This window comes from Cyprinodon variegatus, unplaced genomic scaffold (genome assembly GCF_000732505.1).
Source record: "Cyprinodon variegatus isolate N-32 unplaced genomic scaffold, C_variegatus-1.0 Scaffold165, whole genome shotgun sequence".
In the NCBI taxonomy this organism is placed as follows: Eukaryota; Metazoa; Chordata; class Actinopteri; order Cyprinodontiformes; family Cyprinodontidae; genus Cyprinodon; species Cyprinodon variegatus.
This window is the reverse complement of record NW_015150618.1, coordinates 246,414-272,498: the sequence shown is the minus strand read 5'-3', so window position 1 is coordinate 272,498 and position 26,085 is coordinate 246,414. Positions and strand designations below refer to the sequence as shown.

Sequence of the window (26,085 nt, the reverse complement as noted above, 5' to 3'; positions counted from 1 at the left end):
TCACAGTTAAAAGAAGGTCTTGGTTTTGTTTGCCAGTATGATGTGAAGGATAAACCTGAGAACAGCATGTTGCTGATAGACTGAACATTAAAACTAGGATTACCACAGAAGGGGAAATAAGTAGAGACTACAGGAGCTAGCATTAGTTAGCATGTCAAGGTGGATCGATTTTAAGACATTTTCTGTGATGGTTTTTGTACATACACACTTTTCATCATTTTAAACAAGATTTTTTGTAGCTTTCTTTATCCTTAAAATACAAAAATGAAACTCTTTATATAATCATCCAAATGAGGTAACTACAAAAGAAAAAACAAATTAACATGATTATTGGTGCCTAATTCATTAGTCTCTATTTTTCCAGTTGTAATTTGCCAAATATATGTGTGATTAAAAAAGTCCTTTGCAGCACATTTGGAAAACATCTGGAAAACCAATTATTTTATAATTAATACATCTTAAAGATCTGGCAGATAATTAAAGGCATTTCTATCTTCAGATAGATTATGTCACTAAGCAGCATGCTACGTAACATTTGACAACTTTCCGCCGTGGTCGATCATTACCAGCCATTGATCGTTTAGCTGTAGCAGCAGGTCGCTGTTACCATCTGCTTTTTTCATGGATGCTTGAGTCACGTTGAATTATTTGAATGGAAACTATGCATGAGGCATGAATTGAGTAGGAACAGTAAGGATCATTTTGTGGCTTAAAACAAATCTTTGGAATTGAAACGAGATTTTTGTTATCTGATAATTATTAAAATAGATTTTTCCTAAAGCAGGTTTTTGAATTACTTCTGATCAGATTATTTAGAAGCTGTAAGTGATATGTTTAAGGTGATATAACATTGCAGAAAAAGACAGCACTGCTGGACAAGTAATGAATACAATGACCCAAGGTCATTAAAAAAAGATGTACCGGTATGTTTTTCACATGGCATCAAATATCCCTCTGCAATACATCGACCATGGTTGCATCATCACATAATGCAGTGTAATTATAACTGGTTGCACAATCATTTAAAGTTAATTACAACCTACTTGAATGTGATTGGTAAGATCAGCACTTGGCAATTAAAAGGTATGAGTAAGACCCTTGTAAATGAAAGTTGTTACTAGTCTATTAAAAGTTACAAATACTTTACAACCAATTTTCTTTTTTATCCATATTAAAAAATAAATAGTAAAATCAGAAGATTGAGTTGCACACTAAAATTGACAGCATGAAGAAAAAGAAATAGAAAGAATATACCACTCAAACCAAAGTTGACATCAAATCTTTTTTCCTGTCTAAATCTCTGCTTAAAAGTCAGGGTAATGGGAAAAATTTCACTATGTCTGACACTATTGCTGAACATCAAACAAACTCCAGAGGTACATATTTTCTGCCATGCCTGGTCAAATCCTGTCCTCTAAAAGCAGGGCTTGATATGAAAATGTTGACGTGCTAACGAGTAATTTGGAATTGATCGAGTTCAGGAAATTGCTTTACTAGGCGACTTGTGAGCTGAACTGAAGTGGAAGTCCTCAGACAGATTGCAGGGCCAGACTGTCACAGTAATCAGCTTTAGCTTCCCATAGAGTCACAGTAACTTTGAGCTGGGTCACATGCAGCCCACTTGTTCAATCACGAGCTGTTGATAGCTTTCATCTTGAAGGTTTGGTGAACCAGGGCAGCTTCTGAAGAAGGGTCACTGCACACTTTAAAAAAAAAATTAAACTCCAACCTGGGAACCAAGAAAGATGGCTAACAAAATATTTTCCTGTCCATATTGTTTCCCGACTTAGAGAAGATCAAATACAAAAACTCAATATTTGATGAATGGATTAATCAATATTGCTAAGTGAATACCTCAATATTTGAGGTATTCACTTAGCAATGTACACTCTAGTACTTGTACTTTTAGACGTGTAATGCAGAGTAATTCATAGGATGGATGGATGGATGGATGGATGGACGGATGGATGGATGGATGGATGGATGGATGAGTGGAGGATGGATGGATGAGTGGAGGATGGATGGATGGATGAGTAGAGGATGGGTGGATAAATGAATGGAGGATGGATGGATGGATGGATGGATGGATGGATGGATGGATGGATGGATGGATGGATGGATGGATGAGTGGAGGATGGATGATGAATCAGTGGAGGAAGAATGGATGGATGAGTGGAGGATGGATGGATGAATGAGTGGATGGATGGATGGATGGATGGATGGATGGATGGATGGATGGATGGATGGATGGATGGATGGAGGGCAGCACAAAGCCCCTGAAACAAGTCGCAATGCAGATAGTCACAGATGGCAAACAGTGGAAGAATGTGAAACAACTGAGCGTCAGCATGAAAACAAAAGAAGCAAGCCCACACATGCAATGACAAATTCAAAAGCTCAGCTACAAAGCAGCCTCATCTTCCTCTTCCCTGCAAATCTGCAATAAAGAGAGAAAGATTTGTTGTGTATTGACAAAGATGTAATACGCACAAATGCAGAAATTATTCCGTGTTTCATAAAAATCCTATTTAACTTTAATATATTGGAGGGAGAATTAGCTGTGGAAGGAGGGACATCTTTAAGATCTATTAAGGAATAAGTTTGGACTAGATGGTTTCTGACAATATACTCTCTACAGTATGAGGGAATTATAAATCACATAAAGTAGTCCCGCTTGCAGAAATTAAATTTAAAACTTTTTCTGAAGCTCATAATACCATCATATTAAAAATCTGCAACTTTCCATGCAGTCAAATCAGAGATAAATCCTGAAAATCCCAAACTGTGTAGAATGTTTATAGATAAAATCAGTCAGCTGATTTGGCAGATAATATAATAAACCCTGATAGTGTTGTGAATATTAATTAAAAAAGTACAAAAATTCTCTCTTCGTCTAGATCAACTCATAGCCGAATAAGGAATCTGCCCATAAAGCTTTGTACCAAGATGAAATTGCAGCCGTTACAGGCTTGGTAATACTTCTCTTGAACCAATGAGTGGTGTGGTAACTCTAAAGTCTGCCGAGTCTTTAAACCCAACCCTGCTTCTTCAGGACGGCCCCTTAGTCAGTATATTTAGTTCAAGACATCAAGTGTGGGATAACTGGAGCCCTGACTGGAGAAACTTCTGATCATGTCTCGTGTGATGATGTGTAATAACAGGGGAAATGCTCCACCTGCACCTAAATACACCTATCCGTCACATTCATTAAAGTGAAACCTTTCATGTTCCTTTGGCTTAATGCCGTCTGAAATAAAAACTAGCATTAACATTTAGATCTCGGTTCTATTCCTGTCTAAGTGACACCATTAGGTTACAGTTAAAGACTATTCTGTTAAATAACAAAGAAATGAGAAGAAGAAGTTCAATGTTTATTGGGCTAATATTTGGGTTTTATCATCTCTACATTCTTGCAAATAAAAGATAAAAACCAGAGAATGAGGGATATAAACAATGAGTCTTTTAAAGCATCTCTAGGGGGAGATCCAGGTGGTAAAAGGGTCCCAGCGTTCTTGCGCACCTCACTCTTCTAGCTGGTCAAACTTCACGAGTTGTTTTCCGCAATTTCGGTCATAAAGCAAAACAAGCCGGCCTCCTGTCTGCGGCACTGTCTGCGGTCAACTACAATTTGGGAGAAGTGCAGCAGAGTGTCTGCGGGGGGGCCGGGGACGGCTTTTTGAAGGCTTCCAATACCTGCTCGACACTCTGGAGCCGAGGTATTGCATTGCACCTATTTTGTACAGCATTTTTTTGATGCAAGGCATTTCAGAATTCATTATTATTTTTCAGTGAATGAGGTTTTAATAGGAATAGGTGGAGTACAACCTTTCTACTTCTGTTATTTGCTGTTGTTTCTCAAATAAAATGCATAACAATATAACAGCTTTCATTGATTTATTTCAAATTTGAAACATTGTCTGGCCTGAGAGGTAAAAAACAAAAAAATTGAACCAATTAATCGAATCATATCGTGGTGTATTCTTGAGTATCAAAAATAATCAAATCGTTGGGTCAAGAAATCAATACTGAATCGAATCGCCATGATGGGTGTGATTTACACCCCTACTAAAGATGTACAAACACTTAAATGTAAGAGGAACAATATTCTCCCACTAGTGATGTTGTTTTTTTCACAAAAATTGTTTTTTTTAACCAAACCAGTTAGGCTGATATTCAAACCAAAACCAACGTACTTTATAGACACAATTTTATATCAAGCTTATTATTAAACCCAGTACACCCAGTATAGCAGATAGTTGGAAAGTATAAAAAACTTGAGAAGAGTTAAAACATCAAGCTGTGACTTTATGAACACAGATGGTGGCGACTGAGCGTCCTCCGAGCCCAGCAACAGATTCCTATGCAACTCCACTGCAAAGCAAATAAACCCAATAAAATTTAACCCTACGAAGAAATGCAACTTCAAACACTCACAAGGTTGACCAAGAAACAAAATATCAGAGCTCCTTGCCCAGTTTTGCATTTGATTTCCCCTATAAAATTAGCTAATTGCTAAATATAAACAGTTGATTTCCCCGTTGATGTGATTAAGACACTGAACACTGATGGGCAGATCTGATAGAGCAACATTCATTTATTTTCTCTATTCAATAAGGCATGTGAACCGAAAACCAAACTTGTTTTGTGTGTAAACACATGGGCCTTAATCTTTGACAGACATGCCTTTAAGTTTGAATAAACAATAGAAAGTTGAGAACAAATTAGGGTTGTCAAAAGTATCGAGACTCAAAAAAGTATCGATACCAAAATGTTGTATCCGGATACAATACTCGTTTTTAAAAGTATCGGTATTGAGTTGAAAAGTTTAGTATCGTGACAACCCTAGAACAAATACATTAATGCTTGAATGATGATTAATCTTGTAATATCTTTGTATCAAAAATAATTACCTCCATCAGTACAACTATAGTACACTTTGTTGATTATAGCCAATGTTGTTACATTTAATTACTGCTTATTGTACTTTTAGTGATAGTCAGTGCTTCTTGTATTAAGCATCTTTATTTACATGAATGTAAAGAACGGCATATATGAATAAGGATGTTTGACTCAGTGGCTGAATTATCAACTAGTATGCATTATAGCACATAAAAGTTGCTAATTCGTCAAGCTACTCTTGATTCCACACCTTATTGGTGAATCTCTATTATAATGGAATGAGAACAAATCATTTAGCCCTTCATGAACAACTAAATGTGACCCCAAAAATAAAAAGGGTAAAAGGGGCTTGTCATTCATCATAATGCTGCAAATCTTTTGAGTTTTTGTCAGAGCTTTTATACATTTCCCATGTTAATAATCTATAACTTTACAAAAACAAAATAAATATACTTTGACGCCACATTAAACAGCAGTCACACCATTACAGACATTCTGGTTATTCAGTATTTCCCAGTGTGACAGTAAACAATAACAGTACTGCAGGTGATATTAGTATAAGATCGTACAGGTGGAACATTTGCAGGCACTATGTTCCCAGACATAATGTGCATATCACAGGAACCTTTCACCTTTGACTTCCAGCGAGTATAAAAATCAGCATCTATGTTTCCATTTTAGGACAGCTTTCACTTCCAACCTTCCAGTAGGAAATTTCAACTGGAAGTCAGAAATCTGGGTCAGTTAGTTTTGGCAACACAACCTCATACTCGACCTCCGTATTCAAGATGGCTACTGCTCACATCAACAGTAGTTAAACCTTCCAACTTTGTCTGTAGACATTCTTTACTTTGTAAGTGACATTAGGTCTGTTCTTCACCTATCGCTTTCGACTGTTAATCAGACGATGTGTTTCAATACTTCTATGTGCAAAATAACACTAAGAAAAGTTTTTTCTTCATTGTTATGGATGTGACAGCGATTAAAGAAGCCATGGAGAATAGGACCATCCAACATTTGGTAAAATGGAGGATTATCACCTTTGCCCACCTCACATCTCCTCAGCCAGTCAGTATCATGTATACCTCTCAGCTCGTCTCTCTCCACTTGTACAGCAAATGGAAACCACCTTTCTCCTACAGCACAGAGACTGAGATTAAGACAAGTCACTGGTCGTGCTCTGGTGGCGCTGTGGTTAGCGCACACGGCCCATCTATAGAGGCTTTGGTCCTCGACCGGAGCGACCCGGGTTCAAACTGGCCTGTTGTCCTTTCCCGCATGTCTCCCCGCCGTGTCAGCCTACTGTCCATAAAAACGAGCCACTAGTGCTGCAAAGACTCACTGCATTATATTGTAATTAAAATAATTAACTTTTTTTTTGTAAGTAAAATAATGGCATTACCAATACTATAAAAGGTAATTTACATTACTATGCTACTGAACACTTTCATTCCCAAGGTTAACTTCAACTCACAGCGGCTTTATTCAAAAATCAATAACATTGCAAACCAGAACTGAATGATCATATAACAGACAGAGTCTTTAAAGCAACATTTTTGGTATTTGATATCTTGTTAAAAAAGAAAAAAAAGGTTGTGGAACAAACATCTACATGGACACAAAGACAAAGCCTTGNTGCATTATAGCACATAAAAGTTGCTAATTCGTCAAGCTACTCTTGATTCCACACCTTATTGGTGAATCTCTATTATAATGGAAAGAGAACAAATCATTTAGCCCTTCATGAACAACTAAATGTGACCCCAAAAATAAAAAGGGTAAAAGGGGCTTGTCATTCATCATAATGCTGCAAATCTTTTGAGTTTTTGTCAGAGCTTTTATACATTTCCCATGTTAATAATCTATAACTTTACAAAAACAAAATAAATATACTTTGACGCCACATTAAACAGCAGTCACACCATTACAGACATTCTGGTTATTCAGTATTTCCCAGTGTGACAGTAAACAATAACAGTACTGCAGGTGATATTAGTATAAGATCGTACAGGTGGAACATTTGCAGGCACTATGTTCCCAGACATAATGTGCATATCACAGGAACCTTTCACCTTTGACTTCCAGCGAGTATAAAAATCAGCATCTATGTTTCCATTTTAGGACAGCTTTCACTTCCAACCTTCCAGTAGGAAATTTCAACTGGAAGTCAGAAATCTGGGTCAGTTAGTTTTGGCAACACAACCTCATACTCGACCTCCGTATTCAAGATGGCTACTGCTCACATCAACAGTAGTTAAACCTTCCAACTTTGTCTGTAGACATTCTTTACTTTGTAAGTGACATTAGGTCTGTTCTTCACCTATCGCTTTCGACTGTTAATCAGACGATGTGTTTCAATACTTCTATGTGCAAAATAACACTAAGAAAAGTTTTTTCTTCATTGTTATGGATGTGACAGCGATTAAAGAAGCCATGGAGAATAGGAGCATCCAACATTTGGTAAAATGGAGGATTATCACCTTTGCCCACCTCACATCTCCTCAGCCAGTCAGTATCATGTATACCTCTCAGCTCGTCTCTCTCCACTTGTACAGCAAATGGAAACCACCTTTCTCCTACAGCACAGAGACTGAGATTAAGACAAGTCACTGGTCGTGCTCTGGTGGCGCTGTGGTTAGCGCACACGGCCCATCTATAGAGGCTTTGGTCCTCGACCGGAGCGACCCGGGTTCAAACTGGCCTGTTGTCCTTTCCCGCATGTCTCCCCGCCGTGTCAGCCTACTGTCCATAAAAACGAGCCACTAGTGCTGCAAAGACTCACTGCATTATATTGTAATTAAAATAATTAACTTTTTTTTTGTAAGTAAAATAATGGCATTACCAATACTATAAAAGGTAATTTACATTACTATGCTACTGAACACTTTCATTCCCAAGGTTAACTTCAACTCACAGCGGCTTTATTCAAAAATCAATAACATTGCAAACCAGAACTGAATGATCATATAACAGACAGAGTCTTTAAAGCAACATTTTTGGTATTTGATATCTTGTTAAAAAAGAAAAAAAAGGTTGTGGAACAAACATCTACATGGACACAAAGACAAAGCCTTGCCATAGTCGGCCCTCTCTGTCACCAGACCCTAACCTATACAGTTTGACCTATTAACCGTGTGAAACGCTTCCTGTCAGAATGCTAAGCTCACAATAGGTCTTGTTAATCCTGAGAACCAACAAGCCGCCAGCTGCTGCTAGAGAGTCTCTGCAAAAAGGATTTAAAAATAATAAACAGCAACTCTAGCTCTGATAACTTGTGGCAGAAAATCTACAAGTAGTCCCTAAGAGACAATCAAGCATGCTTTTATCTTGCTAAAGGTTTTCCAACAGATCCATTAGCTGCAGAAGCTCCAGTACCCGTCCTGATTAATATCATATAAGTCTGGCCACAGGCTGCTGTTTGCTCAGAAGAAATAACAAAGCTGTCTGCATTGTAGCTGTGGCCTGTGATTATCAGATGAGGGTTTAGGAGACCAGAGGACCTCAAAGGCCTTGTTGTGTAATAATGATGCTGCAGTCACGTGTTGCGGCTGCTCTGCGGAGTGGAGCCCTGATTCATTAATTCAGCCTGAGCGTCAGAGCAGTAGTCAAATCATTTTTGTTTTCACAGCACACATACAGCTCTAATCAAAACTCATAAGGATTTGTATGGAGAAATATGGTCTATTTATCTGTGCTATGAACTATAATGAAATATCAGAGTGATCAAACACATGAACATCAAATCTGCATCTCAGCATCCCTCCATCGCGTTGGGATGGTACGATCATGTGACCTGTAGTGTTGAGTCTCAACAGGTTTTCTTCTGGTTTTGTCAGATTAAAGCCTCGTCTGCCTTCTTATAAGCTCAGACCTGCTAAACAGAAGCATCCCCACAAGCTAATGCTGCCACCACTATGTTTCATTGGCAAGATAGCCTATTCAGGATGAATACATCTGTTATTACACGAAAAACTCAAAATCACAAACATGGAAGGGAGGTGAATAATTTTAAAAGGCCCTGCATACATCTCCCTATCTATAATAAGCCCTAAAGTGTGTAGTAAAAAATGCTTAATAGCTTTGTTTCCCTGGAATAAATAATTACCTGAGTTATCAATAAAATAATAACCTTTGTTAGAAACTTCACAGTAAAGGCAGCGTTAATGGCAGCGTGCTCTCTAGATTAGACTGGCAGTCTCATGGTTTGAGGCTAAATAAAGCACCTCTGTTGCCTGGTTGTTCATACTTGTCTTATTAGCTGGAGCAGCACGCTCAAGAGGGAGGGTTTATCTAGGCTCAGACAAAACACCAGACGTTAAAGCCTTTCCAGTGAAGGTCAGGGACATTTTGACTGCAAGAAAGTACCAATAACTCCTAAATATTTAGGAACACTGTTAAACAGGAGGAAAGCTTTAATTAACAGGTTTATTTTAATGAAAAACAAAAAAATAACTTTTAGCAGCTTCTAAAACAGCTCTAGGCCTTATTTAAGAGGTAAATGAATGTGGTGCACGCAAAATCCCAGTTACCTAAAAACTTGAATTTTGCAGAGAAGTGGACCAGGAATAATCAATGAACAATCTGCTCTCGGACTGAAACAGTTAGCACGCTCCTCTGTTTGTCTTGCCTTGCATGTTACTGAACTCACTGATGCAGGAGGCTTCCATCACAGATCTGGGACTGTTCTCAGAGGCCCAGAAAACCTTAAAGGGAAGGCTGGGGCCTTAGGGGCCCTGACTCCCAAAACACACAACTCAGACAGGAAAGCGTCTCAGTTCCCCTGCCAGGCAACAGCATTAAGTCTGTCCGCTGTGCTGTCACAGCCGCCCAGCGGGGCGAACACGCCCTGGATGACCACAGAAGAGGGGGGGCTATGCAACCTTAAACACAACTCAATCAGCTCTCTGTGTGAGCTGCATTAAGGCAGAGCAAGACCATGCAGCTCCAAACGGAGCGAGGCTGGCCTGCAGCAGGTAAACGGCTCTCTGGTTACCTGTTTACCATGCAACCTGAATCTTAATGTGAAAACGCCCCAGAGTGAATAGCTCTGCTGTGGCTCTTTTCTTTCCCCTGGAAACAACAGGACTCATGGGAGGAAGCGTCTCAGCCAGAAAAGCTGCACTTAGAATATTGATACTGTTTACTCACAGAAAAAACAAACACATTTATATTAAAAGAAAAAACATTAATGTTCACAGTTAGATCATTTATGTAATAAAATAAAATAACTATTGATGTGTAACCAGGCAATTAAACAAATGCATACTCCTTTTCTTGGTGACTGACAACTTCCTGGTCATCTGGCCAACTTAATATTCAAACTCAATGACCCTTTCTTTACAGTTCACTGCCCCCATTCAGCTCACAAAGGCCCCAACGAGCGGAAAGTCACTGCCGACCCCAATAGGAGCCCAGCAGTCTCAGACCCTCAGTAGGCAAATTAGCAAATCAAAATGCCTCTGCATCTTAGCACTTGGGGATTATCTAATACGCACATTCTTGTGGGGCTTGAGTTGTGATCTCTCCTAACAGTGACTGCACTGTTATGTGGACACACAATGAGATCCCGGTCCTGAAAAAACTTTCACTGTGAGAAAACTGAAGAAAAACACATAGGACCTGACATGTGGATGATAGATGCTATGTTTGGTAGATATGCTGGTACTCAGAGTCAATGAAAGAGGAGAAAAACAATGGTGGTTCTCGTCAGTTCAAACATTTATAACCTACTTTGAGACAGATTTTTGAACAAAAACTGGTTTAAACAGAGTGCTAGTAAAACCATCTAACAAACCTTCCATTAAATAGATAAAGCTCAATAGGCATTCATTTTAGGGATGGTTTCTATTGTTCTCCAAATAACCTACATTAGAGATTTTTAATTTTTTTTTGCCATCACTGACTTTAAAAATCCAGCACAGAAAAAGGAATAATTCCAGGATTTCAACATAATTTTCCTTTGTGAGTCGTTTCTTCCTCGATTTCTTTCTCCTCCAAAGACTTACAAGTCATGTTTGAGTTTCGCAAATAGTCTTTATTCTTGCATAATTGTTTAACAAAGGGTGTTGATGCAACTGTGTGGCTGTCCCAGTCAAACATGAGCTGTGAGCAGGTACTTGTGAGAAATAAAAGTGAGCAAAATACCACGATTTCAGTGCATATGCACAATATGATCAAATTGCTTTTAGCTGAAATTAGCAATTATTCCCAAATCAGCCCAAGTTTAAGCATTTAATCATTATCTAACATGACCCTTGTAGAGGGAAACTAAGTATGTAAACTGATACAGAATAACAGCTCATAACATTGTCACTGGAGAGGCATTAGAGGGGCCAACAAAGCAGCCATTGTCAGCCATGTGTATTCACATAGTTTCTAATTGTTTCAACACAGAACGATGACTTACAGATCAGCGATAGCTTCAGGGCTTAAAGTGGGCTTAACTGATGGCTTTTTGCAACACTCAGGAAATCTGAGCCCCCTCCACTTCTAAAGAGATTGTTCAGGTCTCTGTTTTTGTTTTTTTACGGTTGTTTACAAAAGAAAAATGCAATATGCCTCTACAAGGGTTTGTAATAAGCTTCAACCATGTGAGGGGAGGCCATATGTTAACGCCTCACAAAGCAGGGCATCCAATTTGTTTGACTAGAATGAACTTAATTCAGTGATGAATGAGCCACGAAAACTTCCCAGCAGTCAGTGCTCCCTTTGTCGGATTGTTTGCACAGAAGAAGCAAAAGCATTGCAGCAGACGCAGCAGCTGCTCGTGGATACGGCAAAATAAAAAAAAACATGGTTGACATCTGGAAAAGAAACGAGAAACGGTTTAATGGCCAGAAAGTTCTCTCTGGTAGTGCAGTGTACAGCAGTTTGAAGAGCCCAGCATGAGACAAACTCATTTTCACTCTGGCATTTTCTTAATGGCGGAGAAATGATTCATACGTACTAAATAGGGACTTTGATGTTAATCATCTGAACCGAGCCTTCAGCTCTCTCTTTTTCATATAGAACTGTCCTCTAATCATTTCTAAACCCGCTTTCAGGACCAAGAAACCACAGGAGGGAGCAAACCTTTGCGAGTAGTTGGCTCCTTTATCTCTCTGCCAGATGGCTGGTAATAAAAAGACGGACAACAAGTTGTGAGGCGGTGCACAAAATAGCCAGGTAACCTTTGGTAAATAAAAGATAAGCCCTCCACAGAGAGTTGATTTTGCAGGTTTTCTTTCCTGATAGGAGCAGGGAAGGCAGCAGGTGCACTTTGCACATGCATACTGGGACTCTGCTGCATTTCCCACAGCACTAAGTATTACTGGTCTTCTAAGCCTTTTGATTGATGACAAAAGGGAATGAAGTTACTGCTGAGCATTCTCAGCTGCTTCACATAGAAACGGAAGAAAAAAAAAAGAAAAAGAAAGAACAGGCAAGAATAAAAGCACTTTATTGGAGGTTAATGCGTACCTGTATGCCAGTCTGGTTTGGTGTTTACTTCACGAGGAGTGTAAGCTAGTACTCTGTATATGCACTGCTAGTAAACCTGTAGATTTGATTCATCTATGGATGTTTTCACCTTTCTTTAAGATGACTTGTGAAAGTTAGGAGCAAGCTACTAAGTGGAACTGGTGTTAAAAGCCAACGATAAGTTTATGAAATATGATAACAAGATTTCCTCTAAGTTTAGACAGGACGTGATTTAACTGGAAGGTGTTAAAATAGGTCATGTTGCAAAACAGCAATTCATATACAAACACTGAGGAAGCAGGCAGTTAGGCATTAGATTAGTAGAAAGAGGTTAATAACCAAATAATGAAAGGACTATTACAGCTATAAAGTACTAAAAATGAATTACTATGAGGGGATTTGTTTTTAAGAGTAAAACGAAATCAAAGAGCTAAAAGAGATTTTAGTTTCTAAGGCTTTTTTGTTTCAGTTATAGTATATTTGGAAACACAAGTTTCCTTATTTTGCATGATTTTATATTTTAAAGGTTTCACAAAAATGTATGCCAATAAGAGTTTTTACATCTGTATTTTTTCTTTTAAACAAATCATGAAAAGATTTTGTCTTTTAACTAGATTCCCAGTTCGAGGCCCCCACTCTGTCCTTCTCATTGCATCATCATCAACCCCAGTTGGTGGTTAGAGTCGGCCCCAGGGCAGCTGTGGCTAATGTAGCTTACAACCATCAGCTTAGGGTAGACGATTACCTGAAGGTATTTCAACAAGTCTAGGCTATTTAGCATTTATTGCTATAAAGAAAAGAGCCCTAGGTCAATAACATTAGGTAAAGATTAAAAGGCTGATGTCAAATATGCAAAGAATTTATTTTTTTAAATTAAGAAACAAGTTTTGATTTATCTTTTCCTTTTTCATAAGCTTGGAACTAAAAGTGATCAAAGCTGAAAAAAAAAAATAAGTCAAAAGAAATACAGGATTCATTATGCATGAATGCTGAGCATATTTCATGAGATTCTGAATTCTACCTTTTGGATTTTTTAAAGAGGAGTAAAATCTAGAAAATTAATGAAAAATAAGGCGCAACTTTCTCCTTTATTGTTGCTTACCATAACTAAAGTGAGTGTATACATTTCCAGACTTGTCTGTAAAGCCAAAGGCACTTTGAAACACAGACTCTGGTGTATATGTACCACTTTTAGAAATTAACATCAACTTTAAGGCTTCACAACTCATTTTTTACATTTTATGTATAAACAACTGCTCATTAAAAACAATCCACATCACTCCCCAAATTATGTATTTTGGTAAATCTGCAACACAGATTAGCTTAAATACACACCCAACTTCTACAGCTGCACACCCAGTTTTCCCCTTTCCGACTGACACATTATTCTGGCCTAACAATGAAAGCCTGGCTAGTAGCTGCCCAGGCTTGCCAATATGTCCAGTGACACATACACCTGCCTCTAACACACCCTGAATCAGGAAGTTTAATATGGAGATCCGGTGGATTGAGTCAAAGGATAAAACAGTCTATAAATTCATGCTGTAGAGGTGAAGAGGGTTTATCTCTGAAAAGGGAGGAGCAGGGAGGGGAGGGGAGGGAGGGAGGAGGACCTCCCTGCAGCAAATAAAGACATGCTGCAAAAGAAGGGAGAAGCAGCACTTCGACTTTGCACACAGATTCTGTTTATAGGTGAGAGCAGATCTTCCTGCTGAAGCTTGGCACCAAATAAAGATTTCAAACCAGAGAAAACAAAACAAGGACATGAGATCTGCAGTGCGCAGCCGATCAAACCCCCCTCACGATGGGACCACAACCCAACCAATCGGCTTCATGTTGCAAAACATAAACATTTTATAACAGAAGAATAGGTTGCAAATAGAATAATAACCATTTATGTTTTTTAATAAGCTGATTAAATTGAGCTGCAGTTACTAAATATCATTTATCAGCTGCAGAGGGTTTTATTCTTCAATGAGAGGAGAATTACGCGACTATATAAAATAGATGCAAATGACAGAAGGATAAAGCTTCTACTTTTTATTATATCTGATCAAATTAAAGATTGGATGTTATAAACTGATTATAAGCGCTATTATTTTGGGTTTACTATCGAGGGATGCACTTGCCACCGGGGCCACATCCATCCGCTGCGGTTGGTCCCTGAACCCACCATCTCTGAACAGGTTAGCGGACGGGCATCCGTCACCTCCTCCCGTTCACCTTCATGCCTCCCGAACACATCCAGGAGGGTCCGGGGAGCCCCCGGCCTCCGGTCCAAAGCGTGTCAGACGCTCACACAAACACAGAGACGCAACGAGATCAGATAAATCCCTGCTTAGTTACCTTTAGCTGCCTCCACCGCAAATAATAGTCCGAGGAGCAGTCCGACTGCGGATGCAAATGGTTTATTCCCTCGGAACCGCATCCTGACTTTGAGTTCAGCCGCGGGGAAGTCAAACACAGCCTTCTTCGGTCCTCGTCAGTCAGGTGGAGCGTTTCTACGGAACAATAAAAAATAAAATCCAGGAGATGTGTGTCGGTTACTAAGGCAGCTCTAAAATGGCCGTCGTCGCTCGCGCCGCTCTGCTCTCTCCTCAATCACTGCTTCTATCGCAGTTTTCTGCCGACTGCCTTCACGGACTGTCGGAAATCGGAAACACTAATTAGCACAGTTTACGTTCTTATCACCGAGTTACCAAGGTTTTTTTGAAAGTGAAACACCGCAATTTTAAACATGTTGATATGTCATTTTTTTTTGTAAAGATTATAAATGAGAAATACATTCTAAAATTATATTCCTTGAAGCATAGGTTATATGTATTTGCTAAAAAAAAAAATCAGCAAATGCTTTTTTTTTTACCTACGCCTGAAAGGCTGAATCACGACAACCTTTGGATATCACTTAATAGAAATAAAGGGAATAATATATTTTCTTCAGAAACAGGAAATAGAACATGCACCACTATCTGTCGTTAAATAAAAACAAAAACAAAAAACACTCATCTTCCTATTATTTAACTTGGAAACAAAAATGGAATTATGTACTAATCTCAGACATAATAAATATTTGCTCACTAAAATGTTTTTTTTTTCTTCTTTTTATCATTTTCTAGTGCTGCACCTTGCAAAACAATGTTTATACCCGCTATTTTTGAAGAACTGTTATAATTTGGTTATCTAAGATCATTGTTATAGTTTTTTGTTGGCTTATTTGGAGTGTCACTAGTCTTTTTAAGGTTGCATCATAGTGGATTTAAGTACAGACTTAAGGTAGGCCACCTTAAAGAAATACCTTTTAGGGAAAGCCTTAGGAAATGTAATTTTGTTTTAATTTTATTATTTTGTGGCACATGAGTCCTTTACTTCAAAGTAAAAGACAGGATGAGAAAGCATGTACTGAAGTTCTCCAGGTCAGGATTCAAACCTGGGGCAGCTGTGTCTAGGACTAAGGACCAAATATAAAGGTCTCATTCCCTACCACTGCCACACTCTCATCCTTAGGGAATTTCTAGAACAGATTTCATGGTTCCTCTGCCAGTTATCCAGGCCCCAAAGCTTTTCAAGACTGTCACACTACCATTGCCATGTCTTGTAATATTTTAACAAGGGCTGCATGGTGGTGCACTTTATTGCAGTGTTGCCTTGCAGCAAGAAGGTCGTGGGTTCTAGGGTCTTTCTGCACCCTGTTTGCATATTCTCCCTGTGCATGTGCAGGTTGTCTGCAGATATACTATGGTTTCCTTCCACATAACTGAACAGCAACTGTTAATTATCTTGGTGGATGTTTGTCCTGAAATGGATGGCTGACCTGTCCAGGTTATAAAGTGCCCTAGACTGCTGGGATGGATGGATGGATGGATGGATGGTTTTAAACCACTCGTATATCTTTGGTATTTTTAAAATCTTGTGGAAAGGAGTGACATCTCAAATTAAAGGAAAAGGTTGAGTCTCTTTCCCCAAAGAATGGGAGTTGTCAATATTGTCTATTTTTCCGATATATGCTATTAAGCTGACACCACTTATTAAAATGTAAATATGAGCAAGAGTTTCACATAGCTGTGAGAAGTCATGTTTTTTTAAATAAACTATTTGGTTTAATAAATAAATACTGCATCTGGTAATATTGCAAAACAGTCTTCTAATTTTTACTTAACAAACCGTGTTAGCATAGGAAATGTAAAATGAAACGTAATACAATCAGAAGAAATATCTAGAACAAGAATTCACTGAGAATTTTATCTGACAATAAAATAGGGAAAATGAAACACTCAGTGGATGTGATAAACAGCAAGGGAAAGACAACAGAAAGTCAAACATTTTCATGTTGAAGTGAGACATATGCTTAAAAATTTGAAATACAAATATGTTTGAAATTGTGTGCATGGTTTATGGGACCATGGTTTCTATTGGATGTCAAATATGAATGAGATGTAATAATTAATCTATATGATTCACAATTAGTCCCTAAAATTAGTGTTCAGCTCTGCTGGGTTCTGTTCACTTTTCTTTTAATCTTCAAAACAAATCTACAGAAATGAGTCCCTATATCTGATCAAATAGTTTATTGGTAATTACCAACCTTTAAAAGTAATTTCATCTAATTATTTGATATCAACTGAAAATCTGAGGAGTTGGTCATGCATTTTTACTCCAAACTATTTAAATACAACACCTGAATGCATTAGTTTTTTTTAAAGATCTTTTACCAGAAAAAAAAATTAAACAGTCACTCTTGCAAACTATTTTTAATAGTCAAAATGAAGGAATGCTCCCAAGCATGCTTTACCTCTTTTTCGCCTTAGTGACTGAGAAAGCTGCCAGCTGTCATTTTACTGCCTAAGTGATATAGTGTTCAACGATTTAACATGCAGTTAAACCTTTAGAGCACAGCTGCTGTGAGTAAGTCTCCCCTTGTTTGTGTGGATTAGAGAAGTCTTCTTGTCTTTTATTTATCACATAGAGACTGGTTATTTATACATAAACTCAAGCATTATATTGAACTATAGGATTTAAAATAAACAAACGTTTAATCAGGATGCATCACTTCAGAGCAACACTCATTAGATGCTGTTGGTGTATAAACTGATAACTTCCTGGGTTTTGTAAACAAAGCAAAAGGAGGCGTTATACTTTCTGTTACAAGTTTTAGAATATTCAAGTTTTCAGACTGAATCTATATCAATGACTCTCATCCAGTTTTTTGTAAACATATCAGATAAAATAGGAAAAAGTTAGAGTAGAAATCTTTGTATTTCGGCCAAAGTCTGGGGGTTGATAAATATATGCAAATTTGTCCATTTACCGTGGCTAAACGAAATGTTCAGTCAACTTATACGTAGATGTGTGTTTCACAGAAGATTGTTTTAATGTTTTTCTTCTTTTCCACCTTTTGATTATAGAGTGGATTTATCTCTACAGATATTCCCAGAAAAAAAGCCCTATATTCGTTAATAAAGTGGTGGCCCAAATTACAAGCTTAAACCTTGAGCCTGAATGCATCACAAGTCTGATGGGTGGTCAGTGACGTCAGTGCTGTTATTGTGGGAATCTGCAGCCACTTTAGCACAGACGGCTAAACTGGGACCAAGGGTTGGGGCCAAACACCTCCTCCAACACATGAATGCTGTGATCATCGTACTGCAAAGTGCCTGGGTGGATTAAACAGCATTCCACAGTGGACACTCAGGCTCAGGCTCGACTGCATTTTAAATCAGATTAAGCAGTGCTTTCTGATATTCGGATTGTGACTGGGAGATTTAGCATACAATCAAATAAAAAATAACTTTCCTTGACACATTAATGTTTTAGATAAAGAAACAAATGTACTCATCAGGCCAAACATAATGGCTGATGAGTACCTGGCCCAATCTGAGATCATGGATTTACTTGATTCATTTAATAAGTCCAACTAATACCTTTTGTATATTCAATGCTTAGCACACTAATGCTTAATAACAACCAGAGCTGTGCAATAAAATTACTTAAGTATAACTTGTATAACCTGAAACATGCTAAAGGATCTCAAGAATCACTACACAGAGCCCAAATTTAAAGAAACCCAAGAACATATCAGAGACAAAGTTATTTGCTACTTTCAGTGTGGTGTTAAAACACTACATTAAAACATTACATTTGTGGAAAAAAGTGCTCAAAATGAGGGAAATGATCTGTCCCTACAGCAAGATAAATCTATTTGACAAGATTTCTTAAAATAAGATCACACTGTAAAGCTGGACACCTGAAATATGATTTAAACTCTTAAAACCAGATAAATTGTTGAATACTTCTAAATCAAACTTTTTGCTCTTTATTATCTTGATAATAACCAAATGTTTTGCAGTTTGAATGTTTCACAAAAGCCAACTCTAAGATTTTGGAATCTCAGCAAATTGTACAGTGACACATGATTCAAAAATAGAGAAAAATTATACAGCAATGAGCAACGCGATAGGTACTGACCTGTCAAGATTCAGAACAGAAGCACCCAGAATTCAGGCAAGACAGACAGTGGGATTACTCAAATAGCGTTATCTAAAAATAAAAAATAAAAAGCTGTGAGAACAGCTGCTAGGACATCTGCTGCAGGAAATTCTGGAGAAAAGAAAACACAGGTTACTCAGCACGATAATCTAACAGAGGAAGATTATGAACATGGTTCACTAACTTAGTTTAAAAGTTAAGTCCATGCCCAGAGAACGAGGTTATATCCACCCAGTGGGTTGCCAACAAGATGCGGCGGGAGCCACCCAGATTGTCCCAGAATATGCTGGAGACCGAAGCCAGGTCGGGCAAACAGATCAGAACAGGAACAGGCAGGCTCAGAGACCGAGAAGACCAGGACAGTTCAGGCAAAACGTTCAGACCGGAACAGGCAGGCTCAGTGGTTGAGAGGCAGAACAGGTCAGGATCAGGTGACCAGAAACACTAATGGGCCTTTCAGACAGGCTGCGACGACTCAAACGACTCAAACTGCTCCATACTGAGCCGAAAGTAGACCTGGAACCGGTCGCTGTGAAAACGGAGCTCTTTCACAAGCCGGAACTCCCCAAGCTGCTCTCTGGACCTGAGGGTTTCGTGCACCCACAGCCTCTTCTTCCTTGCGGCTCTTTTTCTTCGAACTAGCAGGGCTAGCGCTAGCGCTTGCTTCTTAGCACGGGTCAGATACATATTTGCTGCTGACCAAAAGCTGGAACAACAAACAAATGACTAGACCCGGCAACCCAGCCGGCGCAGCGCAAATGCGCTGAACCCCACGGCCAGCGCAGCGCAAATCGCTTCCTATCTGAAAGGCCCATAAGGAACTCTAAAAACACCCTGACCACTGACTAGAGAGAACAAGATAATCTGGCCCTGATGACTGGATGCAAAGGAGGCAGGAGCAGGTGGATCAGATGAGCAGCGATAATAAACCATGCAGAGTTAGACAGGTAAATGGAATGAGTCATTAAGCCAATAATCAGTGCCAAGATCATGACACTGACCTACAGAAATCTTCCCTAAAGTCTAACAACTAGTTCAGGGGGTCACAAAAACAGAACATTATTTAAAGCTTACCTATCTCAGTTAAGGGCCATTAACATGATTCAACAGTACGAAAGATATTAGGAAAATGTAGCATCCAAGAAAGATCCAAGTAGAAAATCATTGCTGACCAAAAAAAATAAAAAATAAAAAACACACAAACAAAATATCTTGATGTTTGGAGAAATGAAAGAAAAATCAGTGGACAAGAAGGAAGAGAAGGATGACATTGTACTTTCAGTCAAACATGATGGTGGAAAAGTGATGATCTGGCTCCGCTTTGTTGCTTTTAGATCTAGACAGATGATGAACTGATGGATTCTATTTTCTACCTAAAAAATCTCAAAGGAAAATGCAAAAAACAAACAGCAACAACAACAATAAAAACACATGTTTATCTATTTGGAAAATCTTTGTCTGCTTTTTAAATGTGTTTGAGTATTTGAAGCATGTAAATGCAACAAAAAAGAAGAAACTGCGTCTTTTAAGGTTACATAAATTTTTCAGAAGGGTGTAGATCCATACTGCAAAGATGGAAGTAGTAAATCTAACAGACATTGGGGATAGTATTCACTCCACAGAGGGGTACTAAGAAAAAGCAAACCTTTCACACAGACTAAGATCATTTCAAGCAATCTCTCTTGCTGTAACACAAACACAACACATGCATGGAAATGTGAGAATTACGTCCTCCCGAATTCCAAATTGGGAGCCACTTACTAATCAACACCCTCAAAAACAGATAGCACCCCCAAGAGAAGATGTCAGGCAATCAGAGAGTTACTTCAGCACATATATTGCCAAATCTACATCACACTAAACAATATTAACATGCATCTTACTAAAACTCTGTTTTTGACTGTTACTGCTTTGAAAAACAATTTAAAAGACATATCATATTTTAAGTGCTGTCATAAATTTAAGGATATATATATATATAGATATATATATATATATAGATATATAGATATATAGATATATATATATTGGGTGTGTCCTGCAGAAATAATGGTGTAAAATTATGTTTATTTATCACAATCGCAAGGCAATAGCTATTTAAGTTAACATAAAGGTAATCTATGTAATCACTGAAAATAATCAGAAGAATGTACTTTCACTCAGAAATGACTTGACACCTGCATCACATGTAAGCAACAGAGAATGAAAGTACTTATGTGAAACTACAATTTAGTGATGAGTCTATAAACAGGGAGAGTCAATAGACTTCAGAGCAGCAGCACAGCTGAAGAACAGTGCTTTATTTGTTCCCAGCTTGGCAACACATGGAGTGGTGGAGGGAAAGTGAACATTTCATTCTCTCACAGATGTCCAGCTCTTCAGGGGAGAGATAGGGACCATTGTTATGTCTATGGGGAACAATGCTAAGCAGTAAAAAGGGTTTGTTGGAAAGGTGTGAGACATCAGCGAAGAATCAGAATGGGGTGTTACTTCCTTCAGAACATATCACACACTGTTTAAGGATTGCTCTCACCGTCAATCCATTGTTGTCTGCTAGTGTGCGCTCTCTGGTCGTCCCTTTGAACAGTGAAAAAAAAAGGCTATAAATGACATTTTAAAGTTAAGGTAATTATGTTAAATACCATTTGTTCTCACAAGTTCTTTAAACACGGAAGCCAAGAGTGGCCGTGTCCCTCCGATGTTTTTACATGGTGGTTTTCTCGAGAAAACAAGTTAATTTTCTCATTATCTAAAGATAATGAAAGCTGTTTTCTCGTGAAAACGAGATGATAATTTTGTCATTAGAAATCCATTTTCTCATCATAAAGAGATGATTGGTGTGTGTTAAAACTGATTACATCCTTTAATACCACAACAGCGGGAGGGGATTTATAAGTATAAGTAATGGCAGCCTATGTGTAATTCTGTGAATAATGCTGTGTTTAACTTTTAGGCAACGAGACGATGTTGTTGGTTTGATATTTGGTTCCACTTCTGAATCATAAATAATAAGGCCTATGCCTCCGGCGCCTTAGTGTTGGATGTTTTCTGAACAGCCCCAGTGCTACGTCTGTAACAGGTATAAAATGCATTAACCCCCAAAATGAGTCCAGATTAAAGATTTCCATTTAAAAAAACAGTCAGCTTTGTTTCTACTGTATTCCATGCAATCCAATCATCAATCAATAGTATAGTATAGTATAGTATAGTATAGTATTACATTGAGTATAGCTTTGCATAGCATTGCCTTGTATTGTATTGTATTGTATTGTATTGTATTGTATTGTATTGTATTGTATTGTATTGTATTGTATTGTATTGTATTGTATTGCATTGTAATGCATTGCGTTGAATTGTATTGCATTGTATTGTATGGCATGGCCTATTATAATTCACAGTGTAAAAAGGGAATGGTGAGAGAACTGTCCCCTGTCCTTCTCCTGTGCTGTTGACTACTATATTTTTGCTATATTTTTATACATGTAGTATAAAAATATAACAAAAATAGATTTCAATATTATTCAGCAGAGTAAAGCGTAGTAAATCTCAGGAAATGTGATGGACAATAATGTTCTCTTATTTAAGTATAGTACAGTAAAGTAGTGTGGAATAGTTTATAATATTACAGCACACTCTAGTATATCACACTTACCCTCCCTCTTCATTTCATTTAAAAACAATACTATTGTTTTGCTGCTATAACAAAGCAATAAAAATATATATATATATATATTAAAGTTCGGGCTGTAGCACTGTTGCCTTGCAGTGATTCCTGATTATTCAATGCATGGAGTTTGCATGTTCTACCCATGCATGCATGGGTTATTTGCGGGTAATCGGACCTTCTCCAGCAGCCCAAAAACATGACTGTAACTTTAATTGCCATCTTTAAATGGTCCTTAGGTGTGTGTGTGTGCATGGTGGTATTTTTCTGTGAGTCTCTGTGTTGCCCTGCAACAGACTGGCGACCTGTCCAGGGTGTACGGCCTCTTGCCCATAGAGTGCCGGACAAAGGCACCGGCCCACCGTGAACCTGAGGGAGTAAGGGAAGAAGATGGATGGATATCAGAAACGCTATAATGGGAGATTAAGGTTAGAAATACAGCTTGTCTGCTAAGGTTTTTCCAAGCGCTTCCATCTCAGTTTTGTTCTTCCTGACTCAAAGTCATTTTCAGTGCCTAACTTCAGCAATCACTTTATCAGAAACATTAAAGTGAGCTGCACACACAGCGGGTAGCTGGCAGCAAACAGAGCGAGGAAAGGACTCCATTTTTATCATAGGATTCAACGATGTTGTCAGAACTGCACACACGGCTGTTAAATTAAACTGTCAGGATTGCAGTTTAAGATGTGAGGCATCTTAAACTGCAATCCTTCTGCCCAGAATGTGGGTAAATAACAAAATATCCTATTTTCTTGCTTATTATAGTATTTATTCTCTTGGAGATGACTACTAAGAGGATTATCTTCTAAAAATAAAAATCCCTAAAGCATTTTACAATGGCATTTTAATGACTATCATACCAACAGCTTTGTTTTAATGGTGTGTGCAAACCAATTCATTAACATAGCATCTTTCACAAAGGCACTGCTTACTTTCTCTAAAGAGTATCAGTATTTAATAGTTAAAGGTAAGAGATTGAATAGATATATCCTACATGCTCATAAACATTGTTTTTATCCTGCACCCTTACTGTTTTACTCCTGATAAATTTATGATTCCTTATATATTTGTTGAATCATAAATCCAAGATGCAGCTGCTCTGATCTTACATCCTTATCCTCAGTAAATGATTAAAGAGGAATATATCCTACAGCACCATAGTCTGTGTCAGACTTTCACTGACTGAGTCAAAATGTATAATCAGAGCTAAAGAAGCCTCCCTAACATTCACATGAGTACTGCTGATCGGTTTTAATTTAATTTGATCTTGTAGAGACAGGAAAACACTTTGAATTTGCTAACAATGTCACTAAAAACAGGATATATTGAGCACAAAGCCGGAGTGGAGTGGAAATCAGCAGATGGGGCTTTAATGACCCTAACAAGATCCTTCAGGCCTCTTCATCGGGCTTCAAGGATTCTGCTTTTGAGGCTTTCTGTATGTCAACATTTAAAGGCTGATCTGTACTTTAGTTGAATCCCTGAAATGTGATGCTAAAATCGTGACTCTATTTTTCATTTTCATTTCATTTCATTTTCATTTTCATTTTTAAAACAGAACAGATCTAAATTGACTAACATATCTTGCCACATGCTTGTTTTAGGGTGTGGCAAATTTCAAGATGGCATCAGGTCTGCTTGGGGAGTTGTGTGTGTGGGCCACGAGTTTGATGTTATTGTTTTTAGGAGCTTGGCCCTTTAACCCCACAGAAGTTCACCTCTGACACACTGTTGTGAGGGTTCACACTGCTGGTCAGTCTGGTGACACACTCTCACCTCCTTGGCTTTATTGCCTCAAAGTATTCGGGGAGGGGAGACTGTCATGGCTGTCACAATATGTTCAATCACTCAACAGTGAAGGACAGGTCCTCCTGGCTCCCTGGAGTCCTCCATTATGAGCACAGAAAATTAAAGGTCCTGTTGACGGCAGCTGATGAATTTCGACATGTTGAACTGTGTAAAATTTGACTATTCACATGTAAATCACCTGGTGTATTAATTGCATGTCTAAACACTAGTGTTTTGAATAAACCAAAATGACTATACACCAAAAAAAAAAACTAATTTTCTCTGGTTAGACTATAAGTACCTGTACTACACAAAGCTCAGAGCAATAGCTCCTGAAATATGGCTTAAACTTGTTAATATCCCTAATTTCATACCCACTGACACCTCCTATTTCCTTTTTGTTCCAATAAACAGTTTAAGATCCATGCACTGAATAACTGGGTATCAGTTTAGCTTTATTTGTGGTTATTTGTTTTTCTGAGTAATGGAGATAAACAGTCCAAAAAGTATAATCATTTGTGGAATTATATGAAGACTTTCTAAAAACAGCATTTGTCATTTATTTTAATGCTGATCCTGTACAGCTGGGTTCTGGCATAGATATGGCATCCTGCAAAAAGTAAAAACAAAAACAACATAACAGCTCTCATGGAGGCAGAGTTTTTTTTTGCATAATATAATCTTTGCCAATAATTAGACCCTCTAAGATTATTCAAACATATGTTTCAACCTCTGGTTTATTTTCTCTCATCTTTCTTTCCAATAATCATCACATGTACAGAGAAGCACGTGTTCAAAGGAAAGTTTGTAAAGTGGTTAAAAAGTCAGATGGGGAAAAAAAACATCTAAAAGATGATTGTGGGAAAAAGGAGAAAAATAGAAAACATCGACACAAACCTGACAGGTTCCCAGAGATACTCCCCTCAAATGTTCCTCCTTATGCCAAGTTTTCAATTAATGGAAGGTTTGGGGAAAGCATCTTGTTGTTATGGAAATACTATTCTTATCAAACAGATGTTCTCAGATGAAAGGATGTTAGAGCCTATCATAAAGTAGAATATGCTGAACGAGCAATGTTAAACACTAAAATCAGGCTAGAGTGTGAGCGCGCCAGCTTTGAAAAAATCCTTAGATATAAAAGCAGCTCCTTCAAGGTCAATCGAAGTTTTAAGCTCCACATGGAAAAGCCAAATGATTTCCAGAGAAATGTTTTAGAGTCAGATGTGGCTGATTTTTGGGGTATTTGGTCAGAAAGACCTGTGGGGTGTCTTCAACTGAGGAATGGTACCAATTACCAAGCATGGTGGTGGCAGCATCATGTAAGGGATGTGGATCTGTGTCCCTGTCAGGGATAACAACAAATTTTAAAAAAGCAGATGGAATAATACAATTTAAGGATGAATTACAAATTCCTCAAACTTCTTATCAACAAGCAAAACATTACATCTTTATTTGTCATTTATGCTCCCCTGCACACTTGGCCTTTTATTCCATTATTTCTTATCCCAAACATAACTGATAACTGGTATTGCATTGCATTACCGGTACTCTAAATGTAAATTTTTAAATAAATAATTCTTTAAACTTTCTTGAACTAAGTATTCGAAGGAGGTTCAGTTCTCATTTTCAACAATGACCTTACAGAGTAGCAGCAGTACAGGAACTTAAAGAAACATCACATCGCACAAAAACGTCCACTTCAGGTAACAGTTCTGAAAAATCCACTCTGGCTCCAAAAAAATAAGGCCTGTAAAAATGCACATAAAACATTCATCAAAGAAGATGCTTTAAAA

General features: G+C 38.0%; 1 protein-coding gene across 4 annotated transcripts in view; it reads right to left on the bottom strand.

Annotated features, from left to right (window-relative positions):
- The window catches only part of clstn1 (calsyntenin 1), a 38,189-nt gene extending 23,240 nt beyond the window's left edge, over positions 1 to 14,949 (bottom strand). For all 4 annotated transcript variants that reach the window (XM_015378143.1, XM_015378146.1, XM_015378145.1 and 1 more), the window contains exon 1: positions 14,704 to 14,949. In XM_015378143.1, the coding sequence (XP_015233629.1) occupies positions 14,704 to 14,785 (82 nt within the window). In that variant the 5' untranslated portion in view covers positions 14,786 to 14,949. The remainder of the gene's footprint in view (positions 1 to 14,703) is intronic.
- Positions 14,950 to 26,085: the final 11,136 nt, after the last annotated feature.